Below are 18124 nucleotides of genomic sequence, written 5' to 3'. Positions count from 1 at the left end.
CTTTCTCGCCTTCCTTCCTTTCTCGCCTTCCTTCCTTTCTCGCCTTCCTTCCTTTCTCGCCTTCCTTCCTTTCTCGCCTTCCTTCCTTTCTCGCCTTCCTTCCTTTCTCGCCTTCCTTCCTTTCTCGCCTTCCTTCCTTTCCTCGCCTTCCTTCCTTTCTCGCCTGCCTTCCTTTCTCGCCTGCCTTCCTTTCTCGCCTGCCTTCCTTTCTCGCCTGCCTTCCTTTCTCGCCTGCCTTCCTTTCTCGCCTTCCTTTCTCCCTTCCTTCCTTCCTTTCTCGCCTTCCTTTCTCCCTTCCTTCCTTCCTTTCTCGCCTTCCTTTCTCGCCTTCCTTCCTTCCTTTCTCGCCTTTCTCGCCTTCCTTCCTTCCTTTCTCGCCTTTCTCGCCTTCCTTCCTTCCTTTCTCGCCTTCCTTCCTTCCTTCCTTCCTTCCTTTCTCGCCTTCCTTCCTTCCTTCCTTCCTTTCTCGCCTTCCTTCCTTCCTTTCTCGCCTTCCTTCCTTCCTTCCTTCCTTTCTCGCCTTCCTTCCTTCCTTCCTTCCTTCCTTTCTCGCCTTCCTTCCTTCCTTCCTTTCTCGCCTTCCTTCCTTCCTTCCTTTCTCGCCTTCCTTCCTTCCTTCCTTTCTCGCCTTCCTTCCTTCCTTTCTCGCCTTCCTTCCTTCCTTTCTCGCCTTCCTTCCTTCCTTTCTCGCCTTCCTTCCTTCCTTTCTCGCCTTCCTTCCTTCCTCTCGCCTTCCTTCCTTCCTTTCTCGCCTTCCTTCCTTCCTTTCTCGCCTTTCTCGCCCGCCCTCAAACACAGACACACTGGGGGGGGCTGTCCCAGCACGCTGTTGGAGGACTCCCGCTGCTGCAGTCGGTAAGTAGAAAATCTTTTATTTATTGATTTTTTTTATTTATTTAATTTTTTATTTTTTTTTGTTTGATTTAATGCTTGATTTATTGATTGATGATGGCTCTTTATTTGTAAAACTGAAGTGTTTAATGTTTGTAAACTTCCCTTTTAAACCCCCCCCCCCCATTCCCTACGCCTAATTTGTAACCTACGCCTGATTTTCTAAAGTGTAAACAAGGTTTTTTCGAACGTACAAAAATCTTCACTTACTCCATTCTAAGTTAGTTTGGAGTAAGTTTTTACTGCCGAAACTTTGAAAACAGGTGTAAGTGGCCGGACACGCCTCCTTTTTGGAAAAAAAAATTCTGTTCCAAAGTGAAACTGTTCCAACTGACTAGAACTGGAGCAAACTAAATGCCGAGAATTCAAATTTCTACGGTACTCCATTCTAAACCAGTTGCTCCAAAAAACAGGAGCAACTCTGGCTGAATCTTGGGCCCAAGTTTCCACATGATTTGCGCCTGATTTTTAGGAGCAACTGGTGGAGAACGGACTATCTTAGAAATTGCAATTCTCCACCCACATTTTGTTCTCTGCAGTTCTAGTCAGTTAGAACAGTTTCACTTTGGAACAGAATTTTTTCTTCAAAAGGGGGCGTGTCCGGCCACTGACGCCTGATTTCAAAGTTTCCACAGTGAAAACGTACTCCAAACTAACTTAGAATGGAGCAAGTGAAGATTTTTGTCGAACTGAATAAACTGAAAAAACACATTAAAAAATCAGGCGCAGGTTACAAATTAGGCGTCCAGAACGAGGTGGGGGGGGAGGGAAGTCCATTAAATTCTATAATAAATTCTTCTTTATACTTATACAAATATTATACAAATAAATCCAACCTGAATGAAAATTTATAAGAAAAGATTAAATAAACCATCTTCCTACCTGTGTGAAAGTGCTTCAGCCAGGGAGAATGCTGCAGGAAGCCTCAAGTTGAGGCAGCTGTTTGTTCCGCGGCGGGGGGGGAGGCGGGAAGCCAGAAGCCATTCGTTCCCGCGGGGGGGGGGGGGGGGGGGGAGGAAGCCGTTCCCGACGGCAGGCGGGGGGTGGGAAAGAATGAAACGACTGCGTCAACTTTCTGAGGCTTCCTGTAGCCTTCTCACTGCTGCAAGAAGCCTCAGTGCTGATGTGCTGATGGCAATGTGCTTTTATTAAAAAATGTTCAAAAATTAAACAGCTACAAAGAACTACAAAAATGGCCGAGTGCCAATGTTTCCTTCACACTGCGCGTGCGCGAATACTCCAACGCGCACGCACAGGGTTGCCGGCAGGAAAGAAACTAATTTAAATGGTACCCGCCCCTCCCACTTACAAAATCGGCGCGAGTGGTAGGCTCCGCCCCCTGGGCGCCGCGCCAAGCAGACATGGAGCTGCAGGGCGCTCCAGAATCGCGTGGTTTTTTTTCGGCGCGAAAAACTGGCGCCCAGCTCGGAGGGGCGCCCGTTTTTTATCGTGTGGAAACTTGGGGCCATATAACAGACTTAAGCTGTCTTGATCTAATTATAGCAAAAGCATATATTTGCATTTTATTTTTGCACAAAGATCCTGGAGCCATTTTTGGGCAATTCATTTAAAGTATTTGCTATTGTTCTATTATTATTTTGAGTTTAATTTTTATTAACCTTTTGTTTTATTAACCTTTTTGTTTTATTTATTTACACACAACTGAGTACACAAGATAGCAGGGAGCCAAAATTACCCACTGCCCGAAATGAGGCGCACCTCCCGTTTTTGAAGTTTTCCGGCTAAACTGGAGAAATTCAGCACTTCGTGGTTTTTTTGGAGCGGGGCGGAAGTGGCCCCATCATGGGAGCGGGGTGGAGTGGCCGTCACTAGCGTGGCGGGGCAGCATGACCGACACTGCAAGGAATCGGCACCACGCTGGCACGTCACTATGTCTCTCCCCTTCAGTTAAAAGGGAGGGCCACTGAGAACTCTTCAGCCACTTTCGTGCCAAACACTGGACCACCAGGGAGGGATCCAGCCCGGCCGAACCCGCGGCCATAATTGTCGGCCCGACCTGGCAGTCAGCTGACGAAGAACAATAACATGGCATCCCCAGCAGTGCATCATCCACTTTAAGGGTGGCTGTGCCTCCAAGCCAGAGAGTGTACCGACAGCAATAGCTGACGGTGGCTGCTCCCGTGGGGCAATTCTGGAAAGGGGCATTTTCCCAAGGGGCAATTTCGTGAAGGGGTCTCCACCAGTCAGTAAGGGGTCGGCACATGCACACTGCGGCGGGAAAACGGGTGGACTGGTCCCCTGCACCACTCCAAACCGTCCCCTGCACCGCTCCAAACCTAAGGAAGGGCAATTTCAAAATGGCGGCCAGTCCGCGACGCCTCGGCGGCCCTTCCGCACCAAGCTGTGGTCGCTGCTTTCAGGCAGCCGGAGGCCTTCTAGAAAGAGGCAATTTTGGGCTCTAGATCTCTTGCAGCATTATCTTAGGCTGCAAAGAGAAGGAACTTGTGCTATGCCGAGCAGCATCTCCAGGAAGCAAGCACACCAGAAACTGCTAAGTTGAGATGCCTAGTAACATCACCTGCCAGTATTTCAGTCCATCCACACCCAATATTTACCCAATACTCTCAATGTATTACTCTATTCTACTCTCTTTTTCACACTGGGTGATTATCTCCTTTTAACCCAATGACAAGTTGGCTCCTCCCTCTGAGCTTTTTCCTCATTATTCACTACAAATGTTCTGCATTACTGTTACAAATGAAGGGTTTCTCTCCTTGTCACTGCATCTTATACTTTGCTCACAAGATTGCTTCAAGATCTTTACTATACCAAGACCACAAAGTAAATCATAAAACCGCTCCTTTATAGTTCATTCACATTGTCCTATAGAAACTTCAATACCTGAGTGGTTATTGTTTATTTTTCAATATTGGTTTCAGATGTATTTGAAAAAATGATCACATACATAACCTAATAGCAAGATTCGAGTTTAAAGAACCAAGAGCGGCTGATACCTCAATCTGAAAAGCTTCAGTTCTGATAAGCCTTATAGGAGAAACCTACTAATGCCAAACAAATGTTACTATAAGTGCATATGATAAGTAATAAATTGGATTCGGTATTGGTGGTGGTAAAGTACATGATCTGCTCCAACCATGCATTGTTACCGACTAACCTAAAACTAATAAATGAAGAAAAATTGCTTGCAATTAAATTTTTTTTTCCTTCCTTTTTTCAGGCAATGGTAGCCTGCTACCCAGGGAATGGAACAGGGTATGTTCGGCATGTTGACAACCCAACTGGTGATGGTCGTTGTGTGACATGTATTTATTACCTGAATAAAAACTGGGATGCAAAGGTATGAAATATTTTCCACTATAGGAAATTGGTTAGACCAGTTCTCGACAGTATATTTGTGGATTTTTTTGTACTTGTATTATTTGAGACATCACTTTTTAAAAAAAAAACTGATGTATAAAGTGATTTTGTTCCATATTTAAAAATAAGTTTCTATTGTTCCACTGATTTTACAGTTTATTTTGTGTCCTACAAGTAGCAATAACAGCAACTGTACTTTCAAGACAGTTTTGAAAGAGTTGGAAATATGTATTTTTGTATATTTTTAATTCCCATCATGCAATAAGCGATTTCTTTATAATAACACATGTTGGCGCACCAACACATGACCCCATTGATTCATGAGATCTGGGTTAAAACCTGTGGATTCCCCCACCCCCCATGTGCGGTGCTGAGATTCTGGTTTCCATTGTGCTGCTGTACAGTCAGGAGAGAGGGTCAAGTTAGTGAGTCATCCACGCTTTACTATTGCGCATCGCATAGTGGTCACTTTCAGAGCAGTATTGGTGAAGGTTTAGGAACAGAGCATACACTGTGCTTCTGATCATTATGGTATATGGCAAAATGTGATGAGACAATCTAGTTTTTCTGCTCAGTACCCCATTTTGTTCAGACAATCAGTTTTGTTACATGAAGTGGCACATTGGGGGAGACTTCCAACTACTGGCTGCCTATCTCTCGCTAGCTAAACAGACGATCAACTGTTGGAAAATCGGAGAGGACCCTGTGCACGCATTTGCTGGCTTGAAACAAATTTAAATGGCCGCCCAGCACTCTTGCCCAAAACAGGAGGGAGGCTGTTTAACTATACAAATCAAGGTCCTATGCTTATTGTAGGACCCTGATTGCAACTTTCAAAGTGAAATGTGCAAAGCATGCATGTCACATGCCAGTCCCCACTTTCTCCAATTGTTGAAACTGCTGAAGAACGCTCCTAAAAAGTATTCTTCTTTAATTTTTTGTTAAATAAAAGGTATTTTTTGGGATCAAGATGAGCAGCGGTGCTCCTACATGGCCTCAGAAAATTCCTCTAGCCGGCTGCTCATTCTTGCCTCACACGGGCATCTCCACCCCCCCACCGGGCCCCAAACACGCCTTGCCGGCCATCCAGGCGATTTTCTTCTTCACTAGACTGACGAGCTACAATGGTGTGCCCGTTTAGTGTCTGCAGCCCGCCAAGAACATGTTACTGAGTCCTGAATGTGCAAGTGTTTTTGCCTCTCAACTGCTGTGTTGGCCAAGCAAACCGGCAATATCGCGCCCATCCCGAAAGTCTCCCCCCATTATATTTGGATCTCTGGAAAAGATCAGGCTATTTTGAAATCATAACTTGCATATTGGCAATGTTTCTACTATCTGACTCTCTCTGGGTTGGAGATCTGCTAGTACTTGCTATGGCTGGTTACTCCTGCCAGAAGAAGCCTTTCAGTGTCCTTATTTTGTGTGTGATTTGTGTTTTTTTTAGTCTTAATATGTTCAATTCTATGTTATGTTTTCTATTCAACAGCACTTGGCATTACTGGTTTAATTTGTTTTCATTACATTTTTAGTGCTTTACCTTAATTTTAGTCCATTGTTTATCTTTAGGATAATAGTAATCATGAAAAAAATAACAGCAAAATGTATTATTAAAATAGACTGGAATTGTCTTTCCAAATCAAATATTTCTTAGCCAAGCTATTATAACCTTTTACTTTTTTAGGTGGATGGTGGTATTCTTCGAATATTTCCAGAAGGAAAGTCCTATGTAGTTGACGTTGAGCCAATATTTGATAGATTGTTGTTGTTCTGGTCTGATCGAAGAAATCCACATGAAGTACAGCCAGCATATTCTGTCAGGTATGTCCCTGTTGGAGTCCCTTTAGCGCATACCATAACTGGCCATACCAAGGTTCCTAATACGCAAAATGTTTAGTGCAATTTGTCCAGTTGGTGTCAGTTAGAGAATGAGATTATTGCAGTTCCGAAGCAGACCTGTAATAATTTTTTTAATCTATAAGCTCCTAATCCGTTATAACTGATAACAGCCCACTGAATGCAATTTTGTTTAATTCTACATTTTGCTAACACTAAAAAGAAAAATTATGGAAAAAATATATTTTCACCCCCTCTCCATCAGTTAGATTTTTCAAATCTGGCCTGTACATTCGTGCCAATAAATTGTGACCAAGAAGTTCATGCTTCTTCCTTTTCTTGGTTAATTGTGTGCTCACCATTTCTGCTCAAACGCCACAGTGGTTCAAAAGGAAGAATGAGGATGAAAATAATATTGCTCACAAATGCTAGATGTTATCCTGCTGTCTGGACTTAGTCTAAATCAGTCCAGGGGTCCCATTGGTTAGTTCAACCAGAAGAGGGCTCCTACGTCAAGACCCTAATTAAGAACAATATCTGCCTGAAGTTAGGCTGACGCTCAAATATCTGAGATTTGGTTGTAGATGTTCAACAATTGAAGAAAGAGTTTGCATTTATGTAGTACTCCATCACATCCCAAAGTATTTCATAACCAACAAATTTATTTAAGCCCACCCCAAATCTCTACGCCTCTCTACCTCTCTTTACTCCTTTTAAGTGTCAGCTGTGGCTCAGTAGATAGCATGCTCACCTGAGTCAGAAGGTTACGGATTCAAGACCCACTCCAGGGACATAAACACACAAATCAAGGCTGACACTCCAGTGAAGTGCTGAGGGAGTACTACACTGTAGAGGTGCCGTCTTTCAGGTGAGATATTAAACTGAAGCCCCGCCTGCTCTCTCAGGTGGACGTAAAAGATGATCTGGCACTATTTAGAAGAGGAGCAGGGGGGTTGTCCCTGGTATCCTGGCCAATATTTATCCCTCAATCAACATAACATAAACAGATTATCTGGTCATTATCACATTGCTGTTTGTGGGAGCTTGGTGTGTGCAAATTCACTGCCGCAATTCCCACATTACAACAGTGACTACACTCCAAAAGTACTTCTTTGGATGTAAAGTGCTTTGAGATGTCAGGTGGTAGTAAAAGCTGCTATATTAATGTACGTCTGTCTTTCTTTATCAAATCTTCCTCTTTGACCAAGCTTTTGGTCGTCTGCCCTAGAATCCCCTTTATGTGGCTCAGTGTCAACTTTTGTTTTTTGATAACGCTTCTGTGAAGCGCCTTGGGACGTTTTATTATGTTAAAGGCACTATATAAATGGAAGTTGTTGCAGTCACTTATGTAAGTAAATACAGCAGCTAATTTGCACAAACAATAAATAAAATGAGTATTTCATCTGTTCTTGGCAATGTTGGTTGAGGGAGGAATTTGTCCAGCACACTGCGACAACTCCCTGTCCTTTCTTGAGCAGTATATTGGAATCTTCTGTGTCGCCATGAAACCAGTAAAAGGCAGTCAACTTAATGTCTCATCTGAACAAAATCTCATCCGACAATGAAGCGACAAATACTACCTCAGTATAGTACTGTCCCCTGCCAGATTATGTGCTCGAGTCCTGGAGTAGGATTTGAGCCCACAACTTTTCAGACAGACACTTGGCGGATGCTACACACACACACACGCACTTTCTGACAATGGAAAATTGAAGTCCAGAATGTCTCTATCATAACCAGAGAAAGCAAGTAATTTTTTGTCCCACTCCAAAGAGACCTGATTTATAAACTATCCCCCAACACATAACTTGCAGAGAACAGGTGATAAATGTTCATGGTTGTTTTGTGCTGGCTGATGGCATTGGTCCATGATAATTAAATATAAGTGGAAACTGAGGGCAGTTGTTTGGTTTAACTGTGTTTAAAACGTAAAAGAGAATGCAATTCACAGCTTAAATCTTCCCCCACTGAAGGCCAGCCTGCTGCCATTTTATGTAGCTTTAAAAGGTTTACTCTCTTGAAGCACTATTAAAGACTGTTACACCACTGCTAAACCTACAGTAGGAGACCAGGTGTAGTGAGCAATTGCTGACCTGCCCCTTATTTAAATGAAACACTGGCAGGACAGAAAACCCAGCAGGTGTTGTGTAGCTACTGGTGTGAAGACCTGTTGACTCCACCCATATGAAGTTGGATCCTTGGAGTTCAAATAGTTTTCTAGGCTACTGAGGGCACAAAGGGTTTTCAAAAAATACTCAAGATATTTGCAGAGATATTTGTGAATTTGGTTCATACAGAATGTTTTTATGTTCTAGATATGCCATAACTGTATGGTACTTTGATGCAGAGGAGAGGGCTGAAGCTAGAACTAGGTACCGCAATCGAGCAGGTATAATATAAACATTTTTTTTAAATTGTGATATTGTATAATTTTTTCATTCATCCTTTTGCACTATTAATTTACATTTTATTTGTTCTCTAGCTTCTGGACAAGCTCCACCCTTTTCCTCATGACAGTAACCATGGTGAAATTTGACCAATTAGCTAAGCCTTTGTTTTCTACATTGCAACAGTGACTACACTCCAAAAGTACTTCATTGTAAAGCACTTTGAGACATCTGGTGGTCGTGAAAGGCGCTATATAAATCCAAGTCCTCCTTTTCTTTGAATGGTGGTAATTCACATGTCCTTTTCATCAGATCCAAAGACAAGTGTCCCTCCACAATAATCCCATTTAATGCTGTGTTTTTGAATGATAATTGTGTGTTGACTTCCACACTTATCTATAATAGAGATGGTACTGGCTGCTGTTTAGCCTGCTTTTCAGTGAAAATGTTTTTAGCAGAATTAATCTGCAAACCAATATTGCACAAAATAAAATTCAGTGTCAACCTAATTATACTTAAGAATATAGATCTATTCTAACTTTATAGTAAGAGTGACATGGTGTTAAATATTACGACCATTTAAAATAATTAGGTCTAATATTGCACTTTATACAGATTATTTCCAGATTGAAATGGTGTTTAATACAATTTGATGGCTTTTTTCTATTTAAAAGCACTTGAATTATTTTATTTATGGCATTTTTTCTATCTTTCACTCTTGAAGATGCTTGATCATCACCTACTGATTGTAATTGAAAATATTTGTTCCACATTTATGTAACATGTAAATGAAACATACCGTACAGTTTTATTTCAATTTTCTCTATTTATATGGAAGCTAAATACATTGTGCAAAAACATTTCTTATGTTTCTATGAATAATCTTCATAGCACTTCATTGTGATTAATCTTAGTAAATCTTTTACTTTTATCCTCCAATTATATGGAATTTACTCTTGTAAATACATTGTGGATAACTATATAGAACTTGTTAACTTTGTCTGAAGAAAGAATACAACATGATATATAAAATTCTTTCTGCTGCTGCCTTTTAATAGCAAAGTATAGTTCCATGAGAATTCTGAAAATAACTTGAATATGTGAGCAACAAAATGACCTTTACAGCTGGATGTCATATTGTATGCTGGTCAACAGTTTGGCAATCCAGTAGTGGCAATAAACAAGTTGTAGTGGAAGGTAGCTTTGAAAATTGAGTTATGTCTCCAGATAATAAAAATGGTCCCTACCATCAGGACAAATATATGGTTTTACACAAACATGATTGCGAGTGTTTTTTTTTCTTTCCTCCACCTACTCTCTCTCTGCAAGATTATTAAATGGCTTAGTTGTTGACCTTTCTGGAGTTTCTGGTTTCATGCAACACTTTATTACTTTAAGCAGTCAGGCTCATTTTAAGTCGTTCTGTGTTGCTCCATATGAAAAAATCTTCCCATATAATATTGTTTCCACAAATTTTATAAAATCTGTTTATTAACATGTCTGCCACCATTGGTATTTTTTAACAGTTGACTAAGAATTTCTCAATTCATTACTAGTTTAATGTCTGGTAGCTGGGAGCTCACTTAAATTGAAATATTCTTGAATATATTAAATATTCTGTGCAGATGTATGTTAAATGAAATGGCCTGTTTGCATAGAATTTACAGCACAGAAACAGGCCATTTGGCTCAACTGGTTCATGCCGGTGTTTGAATACACTGGGGGGGAAAAAACCAAAACATATTGTTTGTTCTGCAAAATGGCTGCAATCATATTTATAGATTAAAAATAAAGTATTTTAGTAGCCAAGAGGAATAAAGGAGGCTGATCATTTAGCTAGGAGTGTTTTTAAAGTATAATTTTGCACTCTGTACATAAGACTGTGAAACATTCCATTGGAATAGTAAACATAGAATCACAGAATGGTTACAGCACAGAAGGAGGCCATTTGGTCCATCAAGCCCATGCTGCCTCTCTGTAAGAGCACTTTAACTAGTCCCACTCCTGAAGTATAGTAAACATGATTTTAAAGCACAAGATACACACATTATTTTTTCTGATTAAGTACTAATTTATAGTTGTGGGTAATTATCCTTTTAGAAATGTTGCTCTTATCACAATAATGCTTCAGAGTTATTCATCTGTGGTTTTGGATAAGAAAAAACATCAATATGACCTGTACTCAATTTTTTTTTGAAACAATCTTCATTATTCAATATCAAATATGCAATTGAAAGCAGCAGTTCTTCCAGTAAAGTTTTTTTGCAAAGTACAATTGTTCCCAACCCAAAGATTTGGGTTAAAAAGTGGCTAGTCTGGACAATGTATTGCTAATAATAAAACTTGCTGCTGTGTTTCAAATTGGTGCAAACACATTGGACAACCTTTACAAAGGCAAAACCATTAGTTAATAGGAAATTTGATAGGCCCTTGATTCTACACTCTACCGCTACTATACTGTAGCTAAGAGAACAATGGCATGTGAAGTGTGTACAGAATTCTCCTGAGCTGCTTCTAGCACATATGTGAATTTACAGAGAGGATACTTGACAGAGAACTGCACAGTATATGATTTGTTATACGTGTGGAAGAAACTGGGCACCATACTTGAGGGATGTGAAGGCTTTGGAGAGGGTACAGAAATGACTTACTAGAATGGTTCCAGGAGATGAGGGATTATAGTTGCATGGATAGACTATAGAAACTGGCCTTGTTCTCCTTAGAGTAGCGAAAGCGAAGAGGACATTTGATAGAGGTGTTTAAAATCATAACATTTCAAAAAGATGGGCAGAATGGAAAAGGGCGGTGGGGTAGCCCTGATAATGAAGAATGACATAAGGACATTAGTGAGAAAGGTTCTTGGCTTAAAAGATCAGGAATGGATCAGCATGGATGGAGATAAGAAATAGCAAGGGGCAGAAAACTTGGTGGGAGTAGTTTATAGATCCCTAAACAGTAGCTATATCTTTGGGCAGATTAATAATCAACAAATAATAGGAGCTTGTAACAAAAGTAATACAATAATTGTGGGGGACTTCAATCTTCATATGGAATGGGCAAATGTAGTCAATGATGAGTTCATGGAATGCATTTAAGATAGTTTCCTAGAACAATATGCATAGAACCAATTAGGGAACAGACTATTTTAGATCTTGGAATGAGACTGGGTTAATTAGTAATCTCATAGTAAAAAATCTTTTGGGGAAGAGTGATAATATAGAATTTCATGGTGAGTTTGAGAGTGCAATACTTAAATCCAAAATGAGAGTCTTAAAACTTAAATAAAGCCAATTACATAGGTACGAGGGTCAAGTTGGTGAATGTCAATTAAAAGGTATGACGGTAGATAAGCAGTGGCAAACAAACATTTGATGAAATAACCCAAAATTCTCAACAAATACACATTCCATTCAGAAATAAAAACTGCAGGGGAAAAGTAATCCCATCTGTGGCCAACTAAAGAAGTTAAGAATCATATTAGATTAAAAGAAATGTACAATGTTGCAAAGAATAGTAATAAGCCTGAGGATAGGAAGAGCTTTAGAAATCAGCAAAGGATGACCAGAAAATTGATAAAAAGGGAGAAAATAGAATGAGGGTAAACTAGCAAGAAATATAAAAACAGATTGTAAAAGCATCTACAAGTGTAAAAAGCTTTGATCCCTTAGAGGCTGAGGCAGGTGAAATTATAATGGGGAATAAGGAAATGGCAGAGACTTTAAACAAATATTTGATATCTGTTCACAATAGAAGACACAAAAAGCATACCAAAAATAGTGGAACCAAGGGACTACTGAAAGTGAGGAACTTAAAGTAATTAATGTCAGTCGAGCAAAAGTGCTTGAGAAACTAAATGGGATTAAAAGCCGACCAATCCCCTGGACCTGATGGCCTACATCCTAGGGTTCTAAAAGAGATGACTGCAGACATAGTGGATGCATTGGTTATGATCTTACAAAATTCCCTCGATTCTAGAACGGTCCTAGCAGACCAGAAGGTAGCATTGTACCCTGCTAAGAAAGGAGGGAGAGAGAAAACTGAGAACTACAGGCCAATTAGCCTGATAGCAGTTGTTGGGAAAATACTGGAATCCATTATTCTTATTCTGGGGCGGTCCCTCGAATTGAGGATGACTTGCTGCCATGCCAAAAAGGGATGAGGTCACAATGAAGGTCCTAACGTGCATATTGAAGGATGGAAGATGCCTGTGGATTTTTTTTAACGTGTGGTGGCTGTTGCACACCAGCCACCACACAGGCTTGACAGAGCTTGGTCTTGGTCCAGTGGCAAGGATTAATGAAAAAGTAGCTACGGCTGATAAGGACTGTTTACTCTAGTTTGCTGGAGTTCCGCCGGTCTCCCGCCAAGCTTAAGGCATAGAGACGGATAGATCCCTCATGGAATTTCAAGGCCTGAATTTGCTTTTGTACTTTGCACACTTGGAAGTGTGACTTTTTACACACACACACGAGCAGATCTCCCACACCACCACTCATGGTTAGTTAGCCAGATGATTTACAATTTTATAACAATGGGGAGGTGATCATGGTGTGACAGGAGAAAGTGCACAGAATGTAAGCATGACACAGGAAGTGTGTGCTATACACAGGACTCTTAATATATTATGGCTATACAGGACTCTACCTGTGAAACGAATAGAAAATAGGCTATAGAATGCATTAAAATTCTAGTTGCCCACAACCTGCCCTTGAAATAGTAACTTTCGAAATGAATTGGATATACACTTAAAAAGAAAACATTTGCAGGGCTATGGGGAAAGACTGGCATTAATGAGATACTTCTTTCTAAGGGCCGGCACAAGCACGGTGGGCCTAATGGCTTCTTTCTGTGCTGTATGATTCTAAGTACTGTCCATTTTTTTTCTATTGGGTAGGGCGTGTGTAAGTCCTGTAGATGGGGTGGAGTTATTCACACTGGACTCCTGAACAATGCGAGTGCATATTGGTTGAGTAGAGTGGATGCGACCCTCGTTGAGAGGGATTACTCACACTATGGACAGTGAGGGGGATTCAAACCATGGTACCCGGTGGGTGAAAACCCAACTATTGCCTTGTGTCGTACCGATCTTTAGATGAAATTGGTAAATCTGGCTAAGGGTTCCCTGACTTTTTGCAAGCTCCGCTCAGTCCATGCAAAAAAACATGTAGGGCTGCCCATCACAATCCATTATTAAGGAACTGGTAACAGAGCACTTAGAAAATCATAATATGATTTGTGGGCATCACTGGCATAGCCAGCATTTATTGCCCATCCCTAATTGCCCTTGAGAAGGTGGTGGTGAGCCACCATTTCAGAGGGCAGTTAAGAGTGCTGTGGGTCTAGATTCCCAGATAGGCCAGTTTTTTGAGGATGTAACTGGAAGGGTAGATAATGGGGAACAAGTGGATGTATTATATTTGAATTTCCAAAAGGCACCCGATAAGGTACCACATAAAAAATTGCTATGCAAGATATGGGGCTGGAGGGGATATATAAGTATGGATAGAGGATTGGATAATGGACCGAAAACAGTAGGGGTAAACGGGTCATTTTCTAGTTGGCAGGCTGTAACTAGTAGGGTGTCACAAGGATCAGTGCTTGGGCCTCTGCTATTTACAATCTATTAAATGACTTTTCGATGAAGAGACACAGTGCAATGTGCCCAACTTTGCTGCCAATACAAAGCTAGGTGGGAAAGTAAGCTGTGAGGAGGACACAAAGAGCCTGCAAAGGGATATAGACAGACAGATTAAGTAAGTGGGTAATAAGGTGGCAGATTGAGTATAATGTGGGGAAATGTGAGGTTATTCACTTTGGTAGGAATAGAAAAACACAATATTTTTTAAATGGTGAGAAACTATTAAATGTTGCTGCTCAGAGAGATTTAGGTGTCCTCGTACAGGAAACACAGAAAGTTAGCGTGCTGATACAGCAAGCAACTAGGAAGGCAAATGGCCTGTTGGCCTTTATTGCAAGGCGGTTGGAGTACAAGAGTAAGGAAGCCTTACTACAATTGTATAGGGCTTTGGTGAGACAACATCAGGAGTACTGTTCACAGTTTTGGTCTCCTTATCTGAGGAAGAACATACTTGCCTTATAGGTGGATAGAACAAACAAAGGACAGAGACACAATGAGTTGCTAGTCCATGTGCTTGCTTTGTTAGGCCAGAGCGAACTGAGCATGCTCATACTAAACCATGTGACAATACATTACACTCATTTTCCCCTTAAAAAAATGTATATATTCCCCGTTCAAATACAACAAAACTAAGGTCACTCCTTTCCCAGCATTACACGTGCCACACAACAAAAACGCCTGTCTTTTTTTTAGTTTAAATGAATTACAAACCATGCAAATGAACTACAAATCCAGGTTAATAACAAGTTTGCAGAGCTTTCCTGATTTTACAGAAGATTTTGGTGTTGAACCAATTTTCGAGCTGTTTTGTTTTGGTTCCAAACTCAACGATGATCCTATTTCTATCTCAAACTTGTTTGAACTTGGTACTTCATTTACTGAAGTCTGAACTGAATCAAACTCATGTATGTGTTCATGATCAAGTGGTTCAAGATCGCAGTCCAATTCAGATCAAGAAACAAAGTTTCTTGCAATTGATTTCATACTGACAATCCCTGGATGTTCAGTATGAAGTTCGGCCAGAATTCTATCTCACAATTCAGTACGACGGATATTAAATGGTTTAAGTTCTGTGTCCAGACACTGATCATACACACTTTTCAGTACTGAGTCCTTTTGAGTCTCATCTGCAATCTCCGTTGCATTCACGGGAAAGACTTTGCCAACTGCACCTAGCGTGAAAATTGCACCTTCATTCCCAACACACAAGTCCTCGTGTGGCAACCTGGACAAGGCATCTGCGATTGCGTTTTGCTTTGAAGTGCAATATTCAACCGTGTAGTAATATTGTGACAACAACAATGCCCAACGTTGCATTCTTGATGCGTCCATTGCAGGGATGGCAGATTTGGGCCCCAATATTGCTAGGAGCAGTTTGTGATCGGTTATCAAGGTAAACTTTCTGTCGATCAGGAACTGTTGGAATTTCTTGATTACAAGCACTATGGCGAGTGCTTCCTTTTTAATTTGCGCTTAGTTTCTGTTTCTTTGTGAGGGTTCATGATATGAACACAATTGTTTATTCTTGGCCGTCATCCATTATGTGGCTTATGACAGCTTCCACACCATAACTGGAAACATTACATGCTAACTTAAGCTCACGCTCTGTGTCATAGTGCTTAAGTAGAGCATCGCTAGACAGACTTCTCTTACAAGCGTCATAAGCTTCCTGTTGTGCTTTTGTCCATTTCCACTGGCCATCCTGGACATGGTTGCTAACTCAGGTAAGAAATGTGCGTAATACTGGCCATTCCAAGAAAAGATCTTAACTCGTTCTGTGACTTTGGAGCATTGATGTCACCATCGACCTTTTACCTTCACTTGTTGCAAGTCATTTGCATTAACTTTCAGACCAAGGTACACAACCTACGGGCTGCATGAAAGCACATTTTCTCCTTTTGAATTTGACACTGTGGACATTCAACCTCGGAAGCACTATATCTAATACTTCTAGATTTTCTTTCCCACTGCTTGTTGCGATCAGCACATCATCTTGATTGTATAAGGAATTTGGAACTCCTTGCAAAATCTTATCTATCATAGCCTGGAAGATTTTGGGGAGGGCTTTACACCATACAGCAGCTTAGTGTACGAGTACAGTCCCCTGTGTGTGTTGATGGTGAGATACTGTTGACTCGCTTTGTCAACATTCAGCTGAGCATAAGTGTGTGACAGCTTGGAGAAAACCTTTGATCCAGAGAGTGCTGCATACAAATCTTATAATGTAGTTTTAACGGGTACTGCTCATCGGCAACTGTTTGGTTGATAGAAACATATAAATATAGAAAATAGGTGCAGGAGTAGGCCATTCGGCCCTTCTAACCTCCACCGCCATTCAATGAGTTCATGGCTGAACATGCAACTTCAGTACCCCATTCCTGCTTTCTCACCATACCCCTTGATCCCCCGAGTAGTAAGGACTTCATCTAACTCCTTTTTGAATATATTTAGTGAATTGGCCTCAACAACTTTCTGTGGTAGAGAATTCCACAGGTTCACCACTCTCTGGGTGAAGAAATTCCTCCTCATCTTGGTCCTAAATGGCTTACCCCTCATCCTTAGACTGTGTTCCCTGGTTCTGGACTTCCCCAACATTGGGAACATTCTTCCTGCATCTAACCTGTCTAACCCCGTCAGAATTTTAAACGTTTCTATGAGGTCCCCTCTCATTCTTCTGAACTCCAGTGAATACAAGCCCAGTTGATCCAGTCTTTCTTGATAGGTCAGTCCCGCCATCCCGGGAATCAGTCTGGTGAACCTTCGCTGCACTCCCTCAATAGCAAGAATGTCCTTCCTCAGGTTAGGAGACCAAAACTGTACACAAGACTCCAGGTGTGGCCTCACCAAGGCCCTGTACAACTGTAGCAACACCTCCCTGCCCCTGTACTCAAATCCCCTCGCTATGAAGGCCAACATGCCATTTGCTTTCTTAACCGCCTGCTGTACCTGCATGCCAACCTTCAATGACTGATGTACCATGACACCCAGGTCTCTTTGCACCTCCCCTTTTCCTAATCTGTCACCATTCAGATAATAGTCTGTCTCTCTGTTTTTACCACCAAAGTGGATAACCTCACATTTATCCACATTTTACTTCATCTGCCATGCATTTGCCCATTCACCTAACCTATCCAAGTTGCTCTGCAGCCTCATAGCATCCTCCTCGCAGCTCACACTGCCACCCAACTTAGTGTCATCCACAAATTTGGAGATACTACATTTAATCCCCTCGTCTAAATCATTAATGTACAGTGTAAACAGCTGGGGCCCCAGCACAGAACCTTGCGGTACCACACTAGTCACTGCCTGTGATTCTGAAAAGTACCCATTTACTCCTACTCTTTGCTTCCTGTCTGACAACCAGTTCTCAATCCATGTCAGCACACTACCCCCAATCCGATGTGCTTTAACTTTGCACATTAATCTCTTGTGTGGGACCTTGTCGAAAGCCTTCTGAAAGTCCAAATATACCACACCAACTGGTTCTCCCTTGTCCACTCTACTGGAAACATCCTCAAAAAATTCCAGAAGATTTGTCAAGCATGATTTCCCTTTCACAATTCCATGCTGACTTGGACCTATCATGTCACCTCTTTCCAAATGCACTGCTATGACATCCTTAATAATTGATTCCAACATTTCCCCCACTATCGATGTCAGGCTGACCGGTCTATAATTCCCTGTTATCTCTCTCCCTCCTTTTTTAAAAAGTGGGGTTACATTGGCTACCCTCCAGTCCATAGGAACTGATCCAGAGTCAATGGAATGTTGGAAAATGACTGTCAAAGCATCCACTATTTTCAAGGCCACCTCCTTAAGTACTCTGGGATGCAGTCCATCAGGCCCTGGGGATTTATCGGCCTTCAATCCCATCAATTTCCCCAACACAATTTCCCGACTAATAAGGATTTCCCTCAGTTTCTCCTCCTTACTAGACCCTCCGACCCCTTTTATATCCGGAAGGTTGTTTGTGTCCTCCTTAGTGAATACCGAACCAAAGTACTTGTTCAATTGGTCCACCATTTCTTTGTTCCCC

The 18124-nt window shown here is 41.3% G+C and overlaps 1 protein-coding gene across 1 annotated transcript in view; it reads left to right on the top strand.

Annotated features, from left to right (window-relative positions):
• The window catches only part of egln3 (egl-9 family hypoxia-inducible factor 3), a 14690-nt gene extending 4963 nt beyond the window's left edge, over window positions 1-9727 (top strand). The window contains exons 2-5 of the mRNA XM_070879061.1: window positions 4091-4210; window positions 5912-6048; window positions 8379-8452; window positions 8546-9727. Coding sequence (XP_070735162.1) covers window positions 4091-4210; window positions 5912-6048; window positions 8379-8452; window positions 8546-8577 — 363 coding nt within the window. The 3' untranslated portion in view covers window positions 8578-9727. The remainder of the gene's footprint in view (window positions 1-4090; window positions 4211-5911; window positions 6049-8378; window positions 8453-8545) is intronic.
• Window positions 9728-18124: the final 8397 nt, after the last annotated feature.

This window comes from Pristiophorus japonicus, chromosome 4, assembly GCF_044704955.1.
Source record: "Pristiophorus japonicus isolate sPriJap1 chromosome 4, sPriJap1.hap1, whole genome shotgun sequence".
Taxonomy (NCBI): domain Eukaryota; kingdom Metazoa; phylum Chordata; class Chondrichthyes; family Pristiophoridae; genus Pristiophorus; species Pristiophorus japonicus.
Note: the sequence above shows the minus strand (reverse complement) of the source record. Positions and strands in the feature narration are given on the sequence as shown.